Raw genomic sequence first — 18514 nt, 5'->3', positions numbered from 1 at the left:
TTAGCTCAAAAAGTTGTATCTAGAATGATACATTCACAATTTTACTTTACAATATGCGTAAGCAAGATAGAAAATTGTGACATTTGTGAAACTGTGACATTTGTTGTGATTGATCGTGTGAATAGGTATATATTTACATTGTCACTGCGTAGTGTCTGCATGCAAAACTAGTTTGTGTTTCATTACGTCGGCTGTATGCTCATTTAGATTTGTCATTATTTGGCTTATCAAAAATTTTATTGTGCTTTGTTGTTTTGTCTTGAGAGTGTCTTTTATAGTTTAGGAAACTCAGGGAACAATATAAAGTATAAGATGAAACACACATTTTGAAAAGACAATATTTAAACCTCGTCATTCACCTTGTTTGTAATAGTTTTACATATTTTTATGGTTTGATTTAATTAGAGAAGTTGTACTGTAATTGTGAATAATTGAGCAACAGTGCTGGATTATTTGCTGAATACATTCAAAGTAAAACTTTTATTGTTTGGGTGATTGTTTTAAAAGTCAGCATTTGATTTAATACAAAATGAAGTAACTGTAAGATAACTGTATTTACTCTGGTTTTTAGTTCTCTTGATCAGTCTTTTTGATAACAGCTAGTTAAATCTTCCTACTTGAAGGTAAAATTTGTTAGTGGATTGGCTTACAGTTCTTTAGCAATTCTGCATCTTCACCAGGGTTGACTTTACGTATGTGAGCCATTTTATAAAGTATTTTTTGAGCTTAAAGTGTTTTTTGCTGTTTTAAGTTTGGTAAAGGTTTCGCGCACAATCATTAGAGAAGCTTTTGAAAATGATGGAGCGTATTTTAAACACTTTTCTCCAAAACGTTTTATTAAACTTTTGTATTTAAAGCAAAGATGAAATAGTTACGAAAGAAGAATGAGTGTCAAACTTAGCACACATCTGTCTCACAGTGCATTCAAGAGGTTACCGTCCGACTCTATCCCTACAAGGTAAGTCTATTGTTTATTACAAACATGTTTTCTTTTGTTCATGAAAGATCCGTATTCAACTGCGTCATGTTGTGCGATGGTTACTCATTCACAATGTTCAGTTTTCATACATTTGCCTCTGGCATGTATGTTTGTACAAACAGGCTATGTTGATGCTACCGGCTGCCTTGTGTTCAGATAATTTTATCTGATGTAAATGTTTCATATTCTACAATTGCAATTTGTTTTGATAGTTTGGCAAGAATCAGATCCATACAAACTATACTGAAAGAGAAAAAAGCTGACTGCTTGCTGTGCATACAAGGTAGTACCACAGTCTACATTATTATTGCTTGTATGATGATAATGAGCAGCTCCATTTCGGTCATCAGTTATCACTTCCTTGCCTTATTGAAAAGTTGATTTCTGTTTTATTTTAAATATTTGCTTTTTTTGACACGCTTAAAATGAAAATATTTTCACCTTTGCCTAAAACTGTTCATTATTGTTAAGTTTTTATAAACTTTGCAGCAATATATATGCATAAACTTCATGCCTTTCTGCAGACCCTTTGCAATCTTTGCTTAAGAAGAATTTATTTGTTTTGTTAACTCTCATTTCCTGCGCCCTATAATAACACTAGCTCAATGCCTGGCGTCGCCCGGGTAACAAAAAAGTCTTTGAATAGAAAATTTCATTTTTATTTAACATATACAACATTCATCATTCTAACTTTTAAACTTTATATCATGAAAGAAGTGTTTTTTGTGCAGTTCAAATGAGCTAGGAGAAAAAATAAAACAACTGTAAAGGTTTTCAAACTTTTTCAAACAACTGTAAAGGTTTTCAAACTTTTTCAAACAACTGTAAAGGTTTTCAAGCTTTTTCAAACAACTGTGACTTTTAAAGTTCATATAACGAAAAGAGTGTTTTATTGAAATGAATTAAGAGGAAAAATAAAACTATGTAAATGTGAAATCATAGAAATCATGAAATAAAGTCTGTTTTGCTGCGATTACAATGAAAAATTATTTGGTATACAATTATATGTTTTAATTCGTTTCATTGTTAGCATCATAAAGCGAAAATATCGTATAGAGTGGTATAGAAACCTATAGTCATTATCTAATGCAAACACCTCCTGGTAAAAGTCATCAAAGTTTTATATGCGTACTGTGCATATTAAACATTAGAAATGAAACAATATGTTAAACTTAATAACTAATGCACTATAGTTACCTACAGTAACTTTAGTGCATTTAGTGGTTATGATCTGCAAAAAATGTAACATTACAATGTACTACATGCAGTACATATTGTGGAGAGTTCTTACCTTCGAGGCAGATGTATAAACTCCGAATCTAATTTAAATGAATTTATCTCACTAAACGCATACTTGAAGGACGTTTTAGTGTGTATTTTAGTAAACTTCCAACTTTTAGCTAAGATTTTATCATTTATCTGTTTGCGAATCTAATTTACTATAACGAGTAATGCTGAACTGAGATAGCGAGCAACGTAGATCTCTTTCAGACATTGTTGGAGATATTTTGGCGAATAGCATATCGAGGTTTTTTACATCATCGTAATCAGTACATCAGCTGCCAAATTTTAATTTTGAGAGAAACTTTTGTTGCTATCGCATGATTGAAAACAACATCGCCCTAGTATGGCGAGGACAAAAAAGCATCATGTTTCATAAATTAAGGTGAAAAGATTTCATCACGGGCATTGTAACCTATGGTGTTGCCCATCGTAGCCCATCACAGAGGCAGTGTGTGCAATCGGGAAAAGGGTAGGTAGTATATTGTAAGAGCAATGGAATGGTAAGAACGGCTTGGCCTTGCGGTTAAATGTGTGTGTTTACAAACTTGTAGTTGCTATTTTAGTGTGTTCAAATCCAGCACGAAGCAGATCTTTCATTCATAGATTTTAATTGCTGTAGCCGTGTTTCTTAAAGGTTGACTTGCAACAAAATTTACAATTACATTGTCAAAATGTTCATCATGTCTTAATCTGCTGTGTTGTACGTGCAGATTATGTGGAAATGTGATTACAAGCTCTTAAAAGCTAAAAATGAATGGCTAATCGCAGCCATCACAAAAACACCGTTGTTTAAAATTTCTTTATTTCGATGACGTACTCAAGCATTTTGGTTATTGTTTTGACGCGTGACTTTATCACGTGAAATAAAAGGCTCAGTACAAAACGTCTCGTAGCACTAGTTTATGACAAACACTTCGGGTTTTACCGGAAAGCCCGTATCAAATATAGATGCTTGCTACTTTACAGTCTCTTTTCAGCTTGGTCTAATCATTTAGTCGTAATCTGATCATGGGAACCATACTTCCTGCCAAATACTTCCTGCAGCACTTTTTGACTATCACAGGTGACCAACAGGCTCGTCATGTTTATCAGAAGATGATATGCACTCCTTCGAGCTAAGGTTGAAAAATTAAACGAATTTTTACGGTAGGTTTTGAGATATCAGTCCTCAAAGTCACAGCATTACAATGATGAAGAAATAGACTCATAAGGACAATAGACATGGTTTTATTGAATACGTGAAGTATATTTGTGAAAATATTTCGATGAATGAAGTTCCATGAAAGTGTAAACACAAGTCATCGTGTTCAACTACATCCCATTTGAGCTGTTTTGGAAAGAGAATCCAATCTACGGCGTTTTCATGATGGCTTCGATTAACTGTTAGTTTTTCAGCTTTCAAGAGCTTTTAATCACATTTCCACATATTTTGCACCTACAACACAACAGAGTAAGACATGGTGAATCTTTTAATACCAAATAACTGTAATGTAAATTTTGTTGCAAGTCAACCTGTAATAGGTTATGGATGCCTAATCTGCTGTAAGTACTATTTGGTGACCTTATTGTACCCAATTACATACTATAATTCTCCTTGTATTAAACACTCATCGCTCAGACTTGCTATCGTACAGCCTGTGAACCAGCAAAAACCATGAATGGTCTGCCGCATTAGCACACAAGCTAGGATGCGGTATTTACACTTCCGCCATTTTATAAATTGCTGCCTCTGGCAAATTTTAGCAAATTTTTCGATAGACACTTCACACAAAATATAGTTATTTTCATTAAAGATTTTTTATTTTTAACACAAAATCAGCTCACTTATACTACAAAGAGAATAACTAGAATAATATGTATACAAAAACTTTGTTACTAGTGCAAGAGCGCTATTAAACAGGATTGTCATCCCATTATCACTTCGTTTCTATGTTTCGAGTGGATTCGACATTGATTCCACTTCAAATCATACAAACGGTAAAATCCAAATGCAGTCGACATCATTTCGCGTCTCTAAATTTCTGCAAAGGCATTCGCTGTGAAAAAGCGAGTCCACTTTAACAAGTTTTGTTTTGAGGGGTACATTTCGATTCTTGGAATCTCGCAACAGTGAATTGTTGAAACGGTAGGGTGCAAGTACTTCGGCAGCGGGCAACTCCAAACTCTATCAAACTATAAAAATACCATGTATGTGGATGAGTTTACTAACTCGCAAACACTTATAATTTACAAAGAGTTAATGATTTGTGAGGGCTGCTTATTTAATTATTTAGGGCAGTGATGACTACAATATAGTGAAAATACACTAAGTCTTTTCCCTTCAGTATCGACTAGCTATAAGCTCTCCGAACAGTTTTATCATTAATGAATATGTTCAAACTACAGCATGTCAAGATCATGCAATAATTTTTACAGAAGTGTTCAAAAGACTAGTATGTTTCCATTCTCAGGTATTGACAGCAGGTACAATGAGGGCATGCAAGAATGCATAAGTTATATTCTCTTTGGACTCTTTGATGCCCGCAAGGAAGTTTCAAGGTATTATTGACATTGCTATGTTTCATTTAATAGTCATTTGGTAGATGTGCAGCTGTAGATTAATATTGTATAAGCTGTCAGCATTGTTGAATCTGCCACTGCCTCGGCAGCGTGTACAAACAGTTGAATGTAAACAACTACTCGTGGCTAAACCTTCTGATTTCCAATATCAATAATACTAAGCCATTTTTGGACTCCTTACTACTGCAAAAAAGCTTTTAAATACAATCACAAAATATCAAGTTGTCTTCAATTTTAAGAGAGGAAATAACTCTCAGATTATTATTCAAACATTGTAGAACGCTGTAATATTATTTGTGCTACAGGCTACAAAGTTGTAAACATTGTTGTATTATTGCAGCTTACAAGTCGACGAGGAGGTGATAGACGGTAGGGATTCTTATTACTTCTTTGCAGTGACTATCAGAATAGGTTTTTATTGGTTGGTTGCACCACTCTTTTCTCATTTGTCTAACTCACTTGTGTAACTTTATTTCTGATGAATTGGATTGGTGACCAACGCCTCTTGTAAATATTCACGTGATTTGTCAATGTCTTTCTTGATCTTTGCTATAGAATATGTCACATTAGAGTATTTATCAGGTGAGCAGGTGTATGTCTCATTAGCTGGTTGCTACGCAGCACTAACTTGATTAAGGGACTGATCTAAAAGGTGTCTCTCTAAAGGAACTCATCAGGTACCTGATCAAGCGTTTCTTAGTAAGCAAGAACCTGTCAGTACCCAATTAAGATATTGTTACAAAGCAGAGACCTGCTCAAGAAAAAGTTTCTCCTCAGCAGGAACCTGTTAGGTACCTGGCTAGGAGAATATTTCTACCTATCATTGCTTTGCAAGGCACTTGCTCAGGTGATGGTTGCTATCCATCAGGAACCTGTCAGGTAAATGCTTAGAAGGTTGCTATTCAGCAGAGACTTTCTAGGTAGCTGCTCATAAATCGTCTCTTTAACTTCAGATAGAGTCTCAGGAACATAAATGTTTTATGTTAAACTACCATTGCTATTGTTATAATTACCGGCGACATAACTCGAGTATTCACTTTAATCTCTTTTCTGTTTTGAATTTGTTCTGTGATATTTGGTACACTTATTATTAGACATAAAAACATGTTTTTGATTACTTCTATAGTTGTAGAATACACCATATTTCTTATCATCTGATTACCTCATAAAGTAAGCATAGATATATATAACCAATCTTCCAACAGCCAGCTGTTTTGTCATTGTCAATGCACGATAGGTTTTAGAGTTGCACGGGGAGACAAACCCTAGCCAATATCCGAAAGAACTTTCACCACAGTTTGTAAAAGATCTGTCAAGTACCATTCCAGAGTACTCAAGCTGTAATTTCAACTAATTTTCATGGCTTACATCATCACCTTGCATATTTCATATCTGCATAGTTTCTATATAGCCTAGTGCATTAAATTGCTACAGCCTCCTTACATTGATGTTTTTTTTATTCATGGATAAGCCTATTATCGTATTATAAAAAACTGACCTCCCTGTAGCTGTAAAAGGTTCTGTCATATTTGGTTCTGTTATGGAAATTTCAAAGTCGTTATATAGAGTGAGAACTATAAGATGCAGGCTGTCTAGCTCTACATATTCTGTGATGGTATACCCTTACTACTTCTACATCATTGGCCATTGGTGTACTTTTCATAACTTCTTTTAATATACTGTATTTAATCTTTTAAAAGTTGATTTTCAATTAATCAGTGTTTTAATTATGTCAGCCTTGTTTGCTGGTTTGGTAAAGGAATATTTGTACACTAGAGAAGATCAGATCAACTGTATAAAGGTTGTATTTTATATTCTTTGTTTTCTTGGGTTGTTAATATTTTAAGTATATCATCAAAAACCTAACCAGAAAGTTATGCCAAGTTTCATCATCTCGGTATAAACAACATGAGACTCACAAGATAAGATATCCCCAACTGTTAGCTAAACAACCGAGCTTAAATATTAAAGTGCGCTATTTATTTGTAACCTAGTTTAGCCCTAAGTACAAATGTTTGTTTGTAGTGGGTGTAGACAGGTTATCAATCACACTTGAGATAGTCTCTGGATCGGAGAGAGCACTTGTAAACAGAAGTGCCTCATTAAATACTTAAGAGCTTGTCGCAAACCTGTCAAGGCCACGCCTGTCAAGGCTCTTACGGCCTAATATAAATCGATCTTCATAAGCTTTTCCATACGTGTCACTCATTGTTAGCAGATTCGAGCTGAATGTCAGTCAATGAGTAGTAGACATTTGATAAGCTCATCATCCCCTGTTAGCTAGAATACAGTAGGTGTAGGTAGCATACAGTAGATGTAGGTATCATACAGTAGGTGTAGGCAGCATACAGTGTGTGTAGGTAGCATACAGTAGGCGTAGGTAGCATACAGTAGGCGTAGGTAGCATACAGTAGGCGTAGGTAACATACAGTAAGTGTAGGTAGCATACAGTAAGAGTAGGTAGCATACAGTAGGTGTATGTAGCATACAGTAGGCGTAGGTAGCATACAGTAAGAGTAGGTAGCATACAGTAGGCGTATGTAGCATACAGTAGGCGTAGGTAGCATACAGTAGGCGTAGGTAGCATACAGTAGGCGTATGTAGCATACAGTAAGCGTAGATAGCATACAGTAGGCGTAGGTAGCATACAGTAGGCGTAGATAGCATACAGTAGGCATAGGTAGCATACAGTAAGTGTAGGTAGAATAGGTATAGCTAAGGTGTTTGGGACAGAATCGTTCTAACAATATTTATACACTAAAATTATTCTTCCTCTTAGATATGCTCATATGTAGAGGTACTGAAAAACTAGGTTTCATACCAGCCTATTAAATGGTAGGATGTATGAAATATTAGTTATATATCTAACGTGTTTCATACCAGCCTATCAAATGGTAGGGTGTATGAAATATTACTTAGATATGTAACGTATTTTATACCAGCCTATCAAGTGATAGGATGTATGAAATATTAGTAATTTATCTAAAGTGTTTCATACCAGCCTATCAAATGGTAGGATGTATGAAATATTAGTTATATATCTAACGTGTTTCATACCGGCCTATCAAATGGTAGGATGTATGAAATATTATTTACATATGTAACATGTTTTATACCAGCCTGTCAAATGGTAGGATGTATGAAATATTAGTCATTTATCCCAAAAATGAAATAATAGTAGAAAGGTTCTGCATAATTTCAACAAAGACGAATTGTCGATACACCTTTGTGGTTTATGGAGTACTTTGCATAGCTGCTTTTAATTTATTTAACTTTCTAAAAAGTGATTTTCAATTAATCAGTGTTTTAGTCATGTCAGCCTGGTTTGCTGGTTTGATAAAGGAATATTTGTACACTAGAGAAGATCAGATCAACTGTATAAAGGTTGTATGCGTTTAGAAGGTTGAGTGTTAGACAGTAGCAGACATTCCATGTGTTGTTCTAAGCTAACACTTATTGCATCTGTAAAATAGGATGAGTTTCTCCGCATATATTTTGTACAAAACATTGAGGCTAATGTATTTTGTGCAAAGCACTTTTTGTAGTGTTATAAAATGTTTTGCTGCCGGATTTGTAGATTTGATGATATGTGTCAAGGTTGATTCTGTGGATGTCTACTGTAACCCAATCAACTACTCTTATTTGCTGCCATACATTGCTTGCTGGCCGGACCTCCGTATTTACTGCCTCTCACAGTCACAGGTTACTTCTTTGTGCATATTTTTATGTGTAACACGTATACCCTGGGGCAGTGGATGGAGTTGTCTTTTCTTCCTCATATTCTATGGTAAAAAATGGAAGAACAACTCTTTATCGTCAAAATATTCTCCCAATTGGTGTAAAAGGGGTACTATAGTAGAAGTACATTTTGATTTAATATATTGTATCCGTTTCTTAGTTTAGTTACAAAGGAGAGTGTGTCTCATACAAAAACTAAATATCCAGTGTATATTAATTTGATGCATCGTATTGTAAGCTACTCAATTGTGTTTGATCCAGTACTTGATCGAAACCACTTGCTGCTCTATCATTGCCAGTTCTGTGAAGGCCTCTGATCGTTTAATCTTTCTTCAGTGGTTCTTTGAAAAAAGTAAAATTGTACCAAAAAATGTCTTGAACTTTTTTATTTTAGTATGAAACATTTGATGATGTGGCAGAGGAATTTAAAATACAGACTTTTCTGTCCATGGTGTCCGACTGCAAGCGAGTGGCTATATCCTATTTTCCTCACCACCAAGTCGGGATCTCTGAATTCCATGCTATGAATATTGAGCAGTGGCCTATAATTCAGGCCTATGCTCTAGAGGGATATGGCAGGTACAGCATTTGTGCATGCAGTACCCTTTTTATTCTCTATACACTTAATGGCATATCTTCTAGATAAAATACAGTCGATCCTCATTAAAACGGAATATCTTCTAGATACAATACAGTCGATACTCATTAAAACGAACTAATATCTTCCAGATACAATACAGTCGATCCTCATTAAAACGGACTAATATCTTTTAGATACAATACAGTCGATCCTCATTAAAACGGACTAATATCTTCTTGATACAATACAGTCAATTCTCATTAAAACGGACTAATATCTTCTAGATACAATACAGTCGAGTCTCATTAAAACAGACTAATATCTTCTAGATACAATACAGTTGATTCACATTAAAACGGACTAATATCTTCTAGATGCAATACAGTCGAGTCTCATAAAAACGGACTAATATCTTCTAGATACAATACAGTCGATCCTCATTAAAACGGACTAATATCTTCTAGCTACAATACAGTCGATCCTCATTAAAACGGACTAATATCTTCTAGATACAATACAGTCGATCCTCATTAAAACGGACTAATATCTTCTAGATACAGTACAGTCGATCCTCATTAACATGAACTAATATCTTCTAGATACAATACAGTCGATCCTCATTAAAACGGACTGATAGACGTAATAGGTAGTTTGGTTCAGATTGTCTGGTTTAATCGATACTCCTATATATACAATACTAGCTGAATGCCCGGCGTTGGGCGAGTAATAAAAAAAATTATTAGTTGCAGGTAATGTAGTTGTTATTGGCTAAGCTTCTTTATCCATTGAATTTGAATAACTTAAGCTAGTAACATAAGCTAGTCTAAATATTTACTATAATAAGAGACGTGTCAGTCCCTCTGAAGCAAGCATTAGGAAAAAAGATTGCACCTTAAAGGAGATTAAATCCATATGTTTTATAGCTATGTTGTGTACTTCTTGGTTACATGCTATAGTTGTGTTGTTTACTCCTTTGCTGCATGCTATAGCTGTGCACTCCTTGGTTACATGCTATAGTTGTGTTGTGTACTCCTTCGCTGCATGCTATAGCTGTGTACTCCTTGGTTACGTGCTATAGTTATGTTGTGTACTCCTTTGCTGCATGCTATAGCTGTGCACTCCTTGGTTACGTGCTATAGTTGTGTTGTGTACTTCTTTGCTGCATGCTATAGCTGTGTACTCCTTGGTTACGTGCTATAGTTGTGTTGTGTACTCCTTCGCTGCATGCTATAGCTGTGCACTCCTTGGTTACGTGCTATAGTTGTGTTGTGTGCTTCTTCGCTGCATGCTATAGCTGTGCACTCCTTGGTTACGTGCTATAGTTGTGTTGTGTACTTCTTTGCTGCATGCTATAGCTGTGTACTCCTTGGTTATGTGCTATAGTTGTGTTGTGTACTCCTTTGCTGCATGCTATAGCTGTGCTCTCCTTGGTTACGTGCTATAGTTGTGTTGTGTACTTCTTTGCTGCATGCTATAGCTGTGTACTCCTTGGTTACATGCTATAGTTGTGTTGTGTACTCTTTTGCTGCACGCTATAGCTGTGCACTCCGTGGTTACGTGTTACTTCTTTTTAGTTATATGACTTATCCTCAGCAACAGTGAAGATGCCAAATTTTGTATCGTTTAACAGGCTCTACGTCTTTTTTAGGAGTTCCCAACATTTTTAGTAAAAACTTCCATTTTATCACCCAACTTTCCATGTAGTAACCATTTCTAACAATCGTCTTGTTTCAGCGGCACCTTCTTCACTCTGGCACACGATGTCTTGGATTTATCTGCTCCTGTCTTTTCTGCCTGCAATAGGTTTGATGTCATATCATTTCAGCATACTTTGTTAGAGGTAAGTAACACCGTCTCATATTTGCTATTGTGATAGGAGCAAGTTAGACCAACCGAGTACCATCTGTTGTTGGCAAGTAAGTTAGATTTTTAGCAGCATCAACCTTGACTGCCCGCTACTTCTCAGAAGGATTTGTGGCTAAGGCAAATGTCAGACCTCGGTGAACAGTCACTAGTCTTATGGTTTACCAAACTAGTTGTCTGTGTTCAGAAACTCGCCTTTATATATTTGCAGCAGCACTTACCTGTATTCGAGAAACAGTGGGATGTGTTGAACAAGACTTTGGATATAGCGAGGTAAGAGTTGTCAGTCTTGTGTAGATGACATCTAACCACTTGCTGTCAAAGTTTACTCTATTTCACTTACTTACGCCAACTAGTGTGATTAACTTATACATGCATTTATCTTCCATTTATATGTCTATCCATCTATCTGTCTATCCATCTATCTGTCTATCCATCTATCTGTCTATCCATCTATCTGTCTATCCATCTATCTGTCTATCCATCTATCTGTCTATCCATCTATCTGTCTATCCATCTATCTGTCTATCCATCTATCTGTCTATCCATCTATATGTCTATCCATCTATATGTCTATCCATCTATCTGTCTATCCATCTATATGCCTATCCATCTATCTGTCTATCCATCTATATGTCTATCCATCTATCTGTCTATCCATCTATCTGTCTATCCATCTATCTGTCTATCCATCTATCTGTCTATCCATCTATCTGTCTATCCATCTATATGTCTATCCATCTATATGTCTATCCATCTATCTGTCTATCCATCTATCTGTCTATCCATCTATCTGTCTATCCATCTATCTGTCTATCCATCTATCTGTCTATCCATCTATCTGTCTATCCATCTATCTGTCTATCCATCTATCTGTCTATCCATCTATCTGTCTATCCATCTATCTGTCTATCCATCTATCTGTCTATCCATCTATCTGTCTATCCATCTATCTGTCTATCCATCTATCTGGTTTTTATGCTATGCAAGCGATTAAGTTATCTGCGGACTTGAGAGAGTCTCCATGCATGCTGCTATAAATGTTGTAAATGTATACGTGCATCTCTTTTTCCAAATGCTGCCTTTAGAATTCATGTATTTATGTGCACAATTCAATCGGACATTCTGCCGTCACATTTACCTCGCCGTTTTGAAAATTTAATAATTTGAATCGACTGTTCTACTTGTGATCTGCCAAGAAGTAGTTCATATATGGTCTAAGCTGAAGTGAGTTTTGCTTATTTATTCAAGTCTGGTTTACAAGAAACGTCACTTGAATATAGTATTGAGAGTAAGCTGATGAGACTTCAGTCTGGGCATATGTGAAAAGACCTTGCCTTCTGTCATACAGTGCATGTATTCTCTTCGATCATAGAATAGACCTTGCCTTCTGTCATACAGCGCATGTATTCACTTTGGTCATAGAATAGACCTTGCCTTCTGTCATACAATGCACGTATTCACTTTGGTCATAGAATAGACCTTGCCTCCTGTCATACAGTGCACGTAATCACTTTGGTCATAGAATAGACCTTGCCTTCTGTCATACAATGCACGTATTCACTTTGGTCATAGAATAGACCTTGCCTTCTGTCATACAATGCATGTGTTTACTTTGATCAAATTTCTTTTGATGTGAATCTTTGCAAGCCTTCTGTGGCAGAATTTACGATGGATTTGCTAATAACAAAATATTAAAACTATTCTAACCGTTATATAATGTACGTATTTATCAAAGCTCACCATTATTGTAGTGATTTAGTTTTTCCTATATTTCGTTGTTGCCTAAACAGTTTCAAGGCAGAATATTATCAGTGTAATAGGGCTTCCTGCAAAATAATATTTATGTACATGTCACAAATATTTTTGAAAATGTTTCTCCATCATAAAGTATCACAGCTGAGATTATTGGATATTACAGCTGCATTTATCTGTAAATGTAAGTTTTGGTTACGGAACAGAAATTATTAATTCCCATGAGTCATTGTGACAACCTTCACCCACACGAGTTTTGCTCAGCACTCATCGTTATAGACTGAGTTTCAATTAGTGCCAAGTTAAATCAGTCACAAGAAAACTGTGTGTACATGTGAACATAACTCCCCGATAGTATAGACAGTAATATCACTTGAAGAAGGTTCAATGTAAATGAAGCTTGTTAGTACCTATTGGGTACAATATATTTCAATGTCATTAGTAGATTAGCAAGTAGATCAACAGCCATTCAAAGCTATGTTCAGTTGTTCATTGCTTTCCAATTTCTCAGAATATTTTCTGTATTACTCATACGTAGATTGCATTTCCCTTTCTGTAAATCATTTAACAAGTCGATATGTTTGTGTGTTTTAAGGTTGAATAACTTTGCTGAAGGGTTTACTGAGACGCAGGCGGCGGAGTCTCTCGTAACCTACTACAATCATGGCAGAGTCGGTAGAAGTCATACTGTTGAATCTTCAACTTCTTGCTGGTAAGTCTCAGGGAGTGACAACTTCTGAACAACTCATTGTTACATCCTTTGACAGAAGTTGTGTTCTTTTGTATAAACACCTAAGCGGGGACATACTATGTTCTGGAAACTGATGCTCCTGTCCTGGTTGCATTATGGAGATGAATCTTGAGTCGGTAATTAAAATCATGGCTTGTAAATCTACCCGATTACAGACAGAGTGAGCTTATCTGGCAGGTCAATAAACACACCCAAGATATAATGTTATAATCGTGTATATGTAGGTGTTCATATCTGGTACACAGAAAAGTTGCAAAATATTTATTGCATCACAATAAGTGTGTTAGGTCTTTCATTGGTTTGTTATCCTAATGTGCATCAGGAGCTGTGGCTGCCTCTGGCTATGGTTTTAATTTTACACAGCAATCGATAACCTGTAGGATAATAGCTACAGCCTTTGATGGATGCGTAATTACCATAATATAAGCATACACATCTGTATGGAAGGGATGCATGGGTAGAGGAGTTGTGCCCCATCGTACTCTAATTTAATGCCGATGTTGGTCTTGTGTTGCTGATAATAAGATTTGTTAGTGGACCTTTTTATATAACCATGATTGCTTACTCTACATCAGGCTTATCATTTTTCTCTATATGGATGGGCATCTTTTTAACCCGATGTTCCATCCTGATACTTCATTTGAGGATTCTGGGCTATTAAATAAGGAGCAAACTTGACAATTTTTTATGGTTTAAAACCATATAACTATGTCTATGACCAGACTGTCTATTTTACTACCTTAGACATACACCTTAGCAAGACTCTGCCATGCAGTCTGTTTAATATAAGAAATATGAAGTTGTTTTACTCAGTTTATTAACGCTGTTACAAGGAATGCTTGCGGCTACGCTGGGTGTACGTGTACTACATGAAAAAATTTTCCTTGTCGCAGGCTGTGATGAAATTTTAAGAGGTCGTGTGACTGATGTTTTAAAGGCCAGGAGTTATAAGCCAAAATTTCTTAGTTTGTTTACATCACATTAATAATACATGCACTCATATTATCAGGTCATAATTTTTACTGGTTTTTTACCTACTGAAAATTCGATCTTGCTGAAACGATTATGAAAAAGTTAGCGATGCCGGACAAAAACTGTTTTATAAGCTAAAGGGTCAGCACTTAATTTTATTATGATGTGGTCTATTAGTGGCTGACCTGTTCTGGAGTGTGTAGGTGGTGACTCACTCTTAAATCATTTTCATATGGTGTAGCACTAATCTGCCCTCTCGCTGAGTCGACCATTCAACAAGTGTATGTCTGTTCTAGTAGCACAGAGCTTTTGTCAAATTGTACCCAAATTATTTATACAACTTACTAACTACCTGTAAATGCTACGTTGACGAATGACATGCATCATTAAAAATCAAATATTCAATGAATGAATAACTCTTCAGGGTTGACCTCTGAGTTTCACCAAGCTTTCTGTTTCTTTCCAAATGTTATGCAAGGAATGTGGTTTTCTAGAACATTATTAAAATTGTTTTCATATTAATTTGGTAATATTATTTATTAATCATCTCGTGTAAATTTCACGCATTATCATAACAGCATGTGATCATGACTAGTACATGGAACATAGTGCACCTCCTCACAATGATCAGCCGTGTGATCATGACTAGTACATGGAACATAGTACACCTCCTCACAGTGATCAGCTGTGTGATCATGACTAGTACATGGAACATAGCGCACCTTCTCACAGTGATCAGCATGTGATCATGACTAGTACATGGAACATAGCGCACCTCCTCACAGTGATCAGCATGTGATCATGACTAGTACATGGAACATAGCGCACCTCCTCACAGTGATCAGCGTGTGATCATGACTAGTACATGGAACATAGTGCACCTCACAATGATCAGCATCAGCTCTGAAGACTTAAAATGATCTAGAATATTAATTAGATAACCTTATAAGCTGCTTAATGACAGTGTTGAAGAGTCTGGACACTACTCTCAGTTTTACCATGCTAATAGCCTCATACTCTAATACCAAGCCATTTTATACAGCTAACCATATCCTTTAAGTATCACTCTTAGTGATTAGCACTAGTTGGCAAGTACGGCTCTTCTCTCACAGGAGTTGTTCAAGCATTGCTGCCTCTTATCAGCTGACTGAGCATGGCAGCACGCTGAGTGAGCGATTCATTAAGGACGATCGATTACATTATAGACTCTTACACATGGCTGGCGTAATGACGCACTCATCGCGAGATATAAATTGCTAGACACGCAAAACAATCCTTATGCAATCTCATACTAGTTCCTCAACTTTAGACATTTTCTAGTCGTCATCCCGTGTAATATAAATAATAATTTCCTTGAACATGTCTAAATTTTGATAAGTTTCCATTGACTACACAAAGTATCATAGCGTTGTCGAGGGCCATGGCAAAAGTTCTCTTTTACCTTGTACACAGGACTAACCCATTTGTCTACATGGGTAGTGAGACTAAATGCATGGAACAAGGAAATCAAAAGTCAGGTGATGTAAACATCATCAATTCAGGTCCCACATCTGACAAAGCTCTGCATATGGTGCGTAGGTATATAATATTTAATAGGCACATAATACTAGACAATATAGTGTAAATATATTATAAATATTATTATATATATGAATATATATACATATATATACACTATATACATATATATAGTGTGTGTATACACATATATAATATTGATCTAACATATACCGCTGTCTGAATAAGTAAGATTTTTGTAAGAAAATATGAAAAAGCTGGTAAAAATCAAAAAATAGAAATTAAAATGTAATAAATGCTATAGAAATGATATTAGTTTAAACTCCAGCTAGTCAAGTTAGAGTATGTTTCTTCACCTCTGAGCCTACACACCCTGATCCTGCACCTCCATTTCACAAGTAAAGTAACAATAAATATTTTTTTAATGTTTTTTTCACTTCTGATTCAAATTTTTACACAAACTAATATATTTTGCATCTGTTTTAATTCATTGTTTATTAAATAGTCATCGCAGGCTATTTCTCAGCTTCGGAAGGAATTAAATTACAATGTATTCTTATGGGAATATTTACTCCAACATAAGAGCGTTTTAACATGTAAAGAAAATATTCATATGTTACGATTGTAAATCTTTCTCAATGCTTGTTTTTCACCGATTAGAATTTCTTTCGTAGATTTATCAAAAAATTTGTCACACGTTCAGTAACAACAGTACTGTAGTTTTCTAACTTTTTGGTTTTGGCTCTAAAATTGTTTCGATTATACTGGGGAAATCTTTTCATGGTCGTTCCAAAAAGGTGTTCTTTCAGTGCTACTGTTATGACATATCTTTCTGGTGCATTTAACAGATAATTCGGATCCAAGTACCTATTCAGAATCAAATGCGTCTGTTAGCTGGGCAGTCAATGAATTACTTTTAGTTTTATTAATATTTCATATATTTGAAGGTTTGCCATGGAGTTGCCCCTAGGTCAGGTCTTATGTGTACGAGGACATATTTCTTCAACACCTCGTCTCTGCCTCCGATTATAGGTGAGCAGTTATCCCTGTAATACTGTTGTATTTAGCAATGTCTAATTATGAAAGGTAAAGTTGTGGATGGCCCAATAGCCATCAATAATTACCAGCCGATTCTTACATTCCATAGATATTTAGGGTCTAATTTATTGAGCCAATTTGGGCAGCATGTGTGTAAATTAGATACAAAGGCTGGATGCATTTATCAGCGCAACTTGAACTTCTAATGAGTTTGATAATTGGCCAATACTAGCACTTATCAAAGTAGCAACAGCTTGCTCAGTTTCGGTGCGAGACAATTATAGGTATCTATATAATAATTATATACACATATATACACATGTATATAATATACCGTAAAACCTTTATTTGAACACAATGGCGCTGCATTGTTCACCCCTTTTCCTATAGCAGCGTTTGATTAGAGGTGGCGTTTGATTAGAGGTGGAGTTCAAATAGAGCATTTTCGAAATAGCACGTCAGAATTTTGGGAAGATGAATTTAATCCTTTTACGGGCGAAGCGATGCTAATGTCGCCTATATGTTGCCCTCTCCTTCGAGCGAAGTGACATTAATGCCTTCGGCATCAGTATTTTCGCTAAACAGTTTTTTTAAGTTTTAAAGAAAGAACTGTAGAACTTTGGAGTTATAAAACAGACACTGTTCCGGAAGAGTGTTCTCATCAAAACACTTTGAAGTCTTCTATTCAGATTATAAACCAGATTATGGAAGAATCTGAAATCTTAGTGACTTCGAATCAGAGTGTAGTTCTTATAATTGTGACAATTGATGTTCTCAGGTACACTGTCATTAAAACCGTTTCAACCACTACAGCAACAACAAAAAAATTAATTGTTGTTGATATAACCGAGTCATTATTAATATGATTTTGTGGACACTTTTCTACTGATCACTCGCTATTATGGGTTCATAAAAATCAAAGAGTGTCGAAATCGCGGTCAAATAGAGGTGGCGTTCAATTAAAGAGGGGCTCTGTACTTTTCAAACCATCCATAGTGCCGTTCTATTAAAGGTGGCGTTCAAATAAAGGTGGCATTCAAATAGAGGTTTCGTAGTATGTGTGAACATATATATTATATATACGTGTATTATATCTATTATAAATAATACATATATATAATACATATATACCAGTAGGCCCTATATATTGTAAATCATATATATTAAATATTGTTTGTATAATATGCATATTATATATAATATTGGCCTATATGTAATATGTATATTATAGGGTATATAACATACATATTATAGGCTATATATAATACATATATAATATACCTAAATGTGTATACGCATGTGTACGTGTATGTTGTAGGTGTGTAGATGTGTGTATATGAATTCTGATTTGCCTTACTGTCACATGTGTGAAATAATGGTTTTAGTCTATTTGATTTAGAGAATTTAGATTGCTTCTAAGCTATTTATGTCTCCACTCTGTATCATAATCAGACCCAGTCTATCATTACATCGATCC

At 35.4% G+C, this 18514-nt stretch overlaps 1 protein-coding gene across 1 annotated transcript in view; it reads left to right on the top strand.

The window, feature by feature from the left end:
- Positions 1–856: 856 nt before the first annotated feature.
- Positions 857–18514, top strand: part of LOC137391444 (dynein axonemal assembly factor 9-like) — a 54552-nt gene continuing 36894 nt past the window's right edge. Inside the window, exons 1-11 of the mRNA XM_068077922.1 lie at positions 857–958; positions 1192–1262; positions 4714–4801; positions 5163–5191; positions 8400–8524; positions 8955–9139; positions 10875–10980; positions 11215–11276; positions 13354–13470; positions 15934–16051; positions 16947–17031. Coding sequence (XP_067934023.1) covers positions 885–958; positions 1192–1262; positions 4714–4801; positions 5163–5191; positions 8400–8524; positions 8955–9139; positions 10875–10980; positions 11215–11276; positions 13354–13470; positions 15934–16051; positions 16947–17031 — 1060 coding nt within the window. The 5' untranslated portion in view covers positions 857–884. The remainder of the gene's footprint in view (positions 959–1191; positions 1263–4713; positions 4802–5162; positions 5192–8399; positions 8525–8954; positions 9140–10874; positions 10981–11214; positions 11277–13353; positions 13471–15933; positions 16052–16946; positions 17032–18514) is intronic.

This window comes from Watersipora subatra, chromosome 3, assembly GCF_963576615.1.
Source record: "Watersipora subatra chromosome 3, tzWatSuba1.1, whole genome shotgun sequence".
NCBI classification, from domain to species: Eukaryota; Metazoa; Bryozoa; class Gymnolaemata; order Cheilostomatida; family Watersiporidae; genus Watersipora; species Watersipora subatra.
This window is presented reverse-complemented; position numbering and strand designations above follow the sequence as displayed.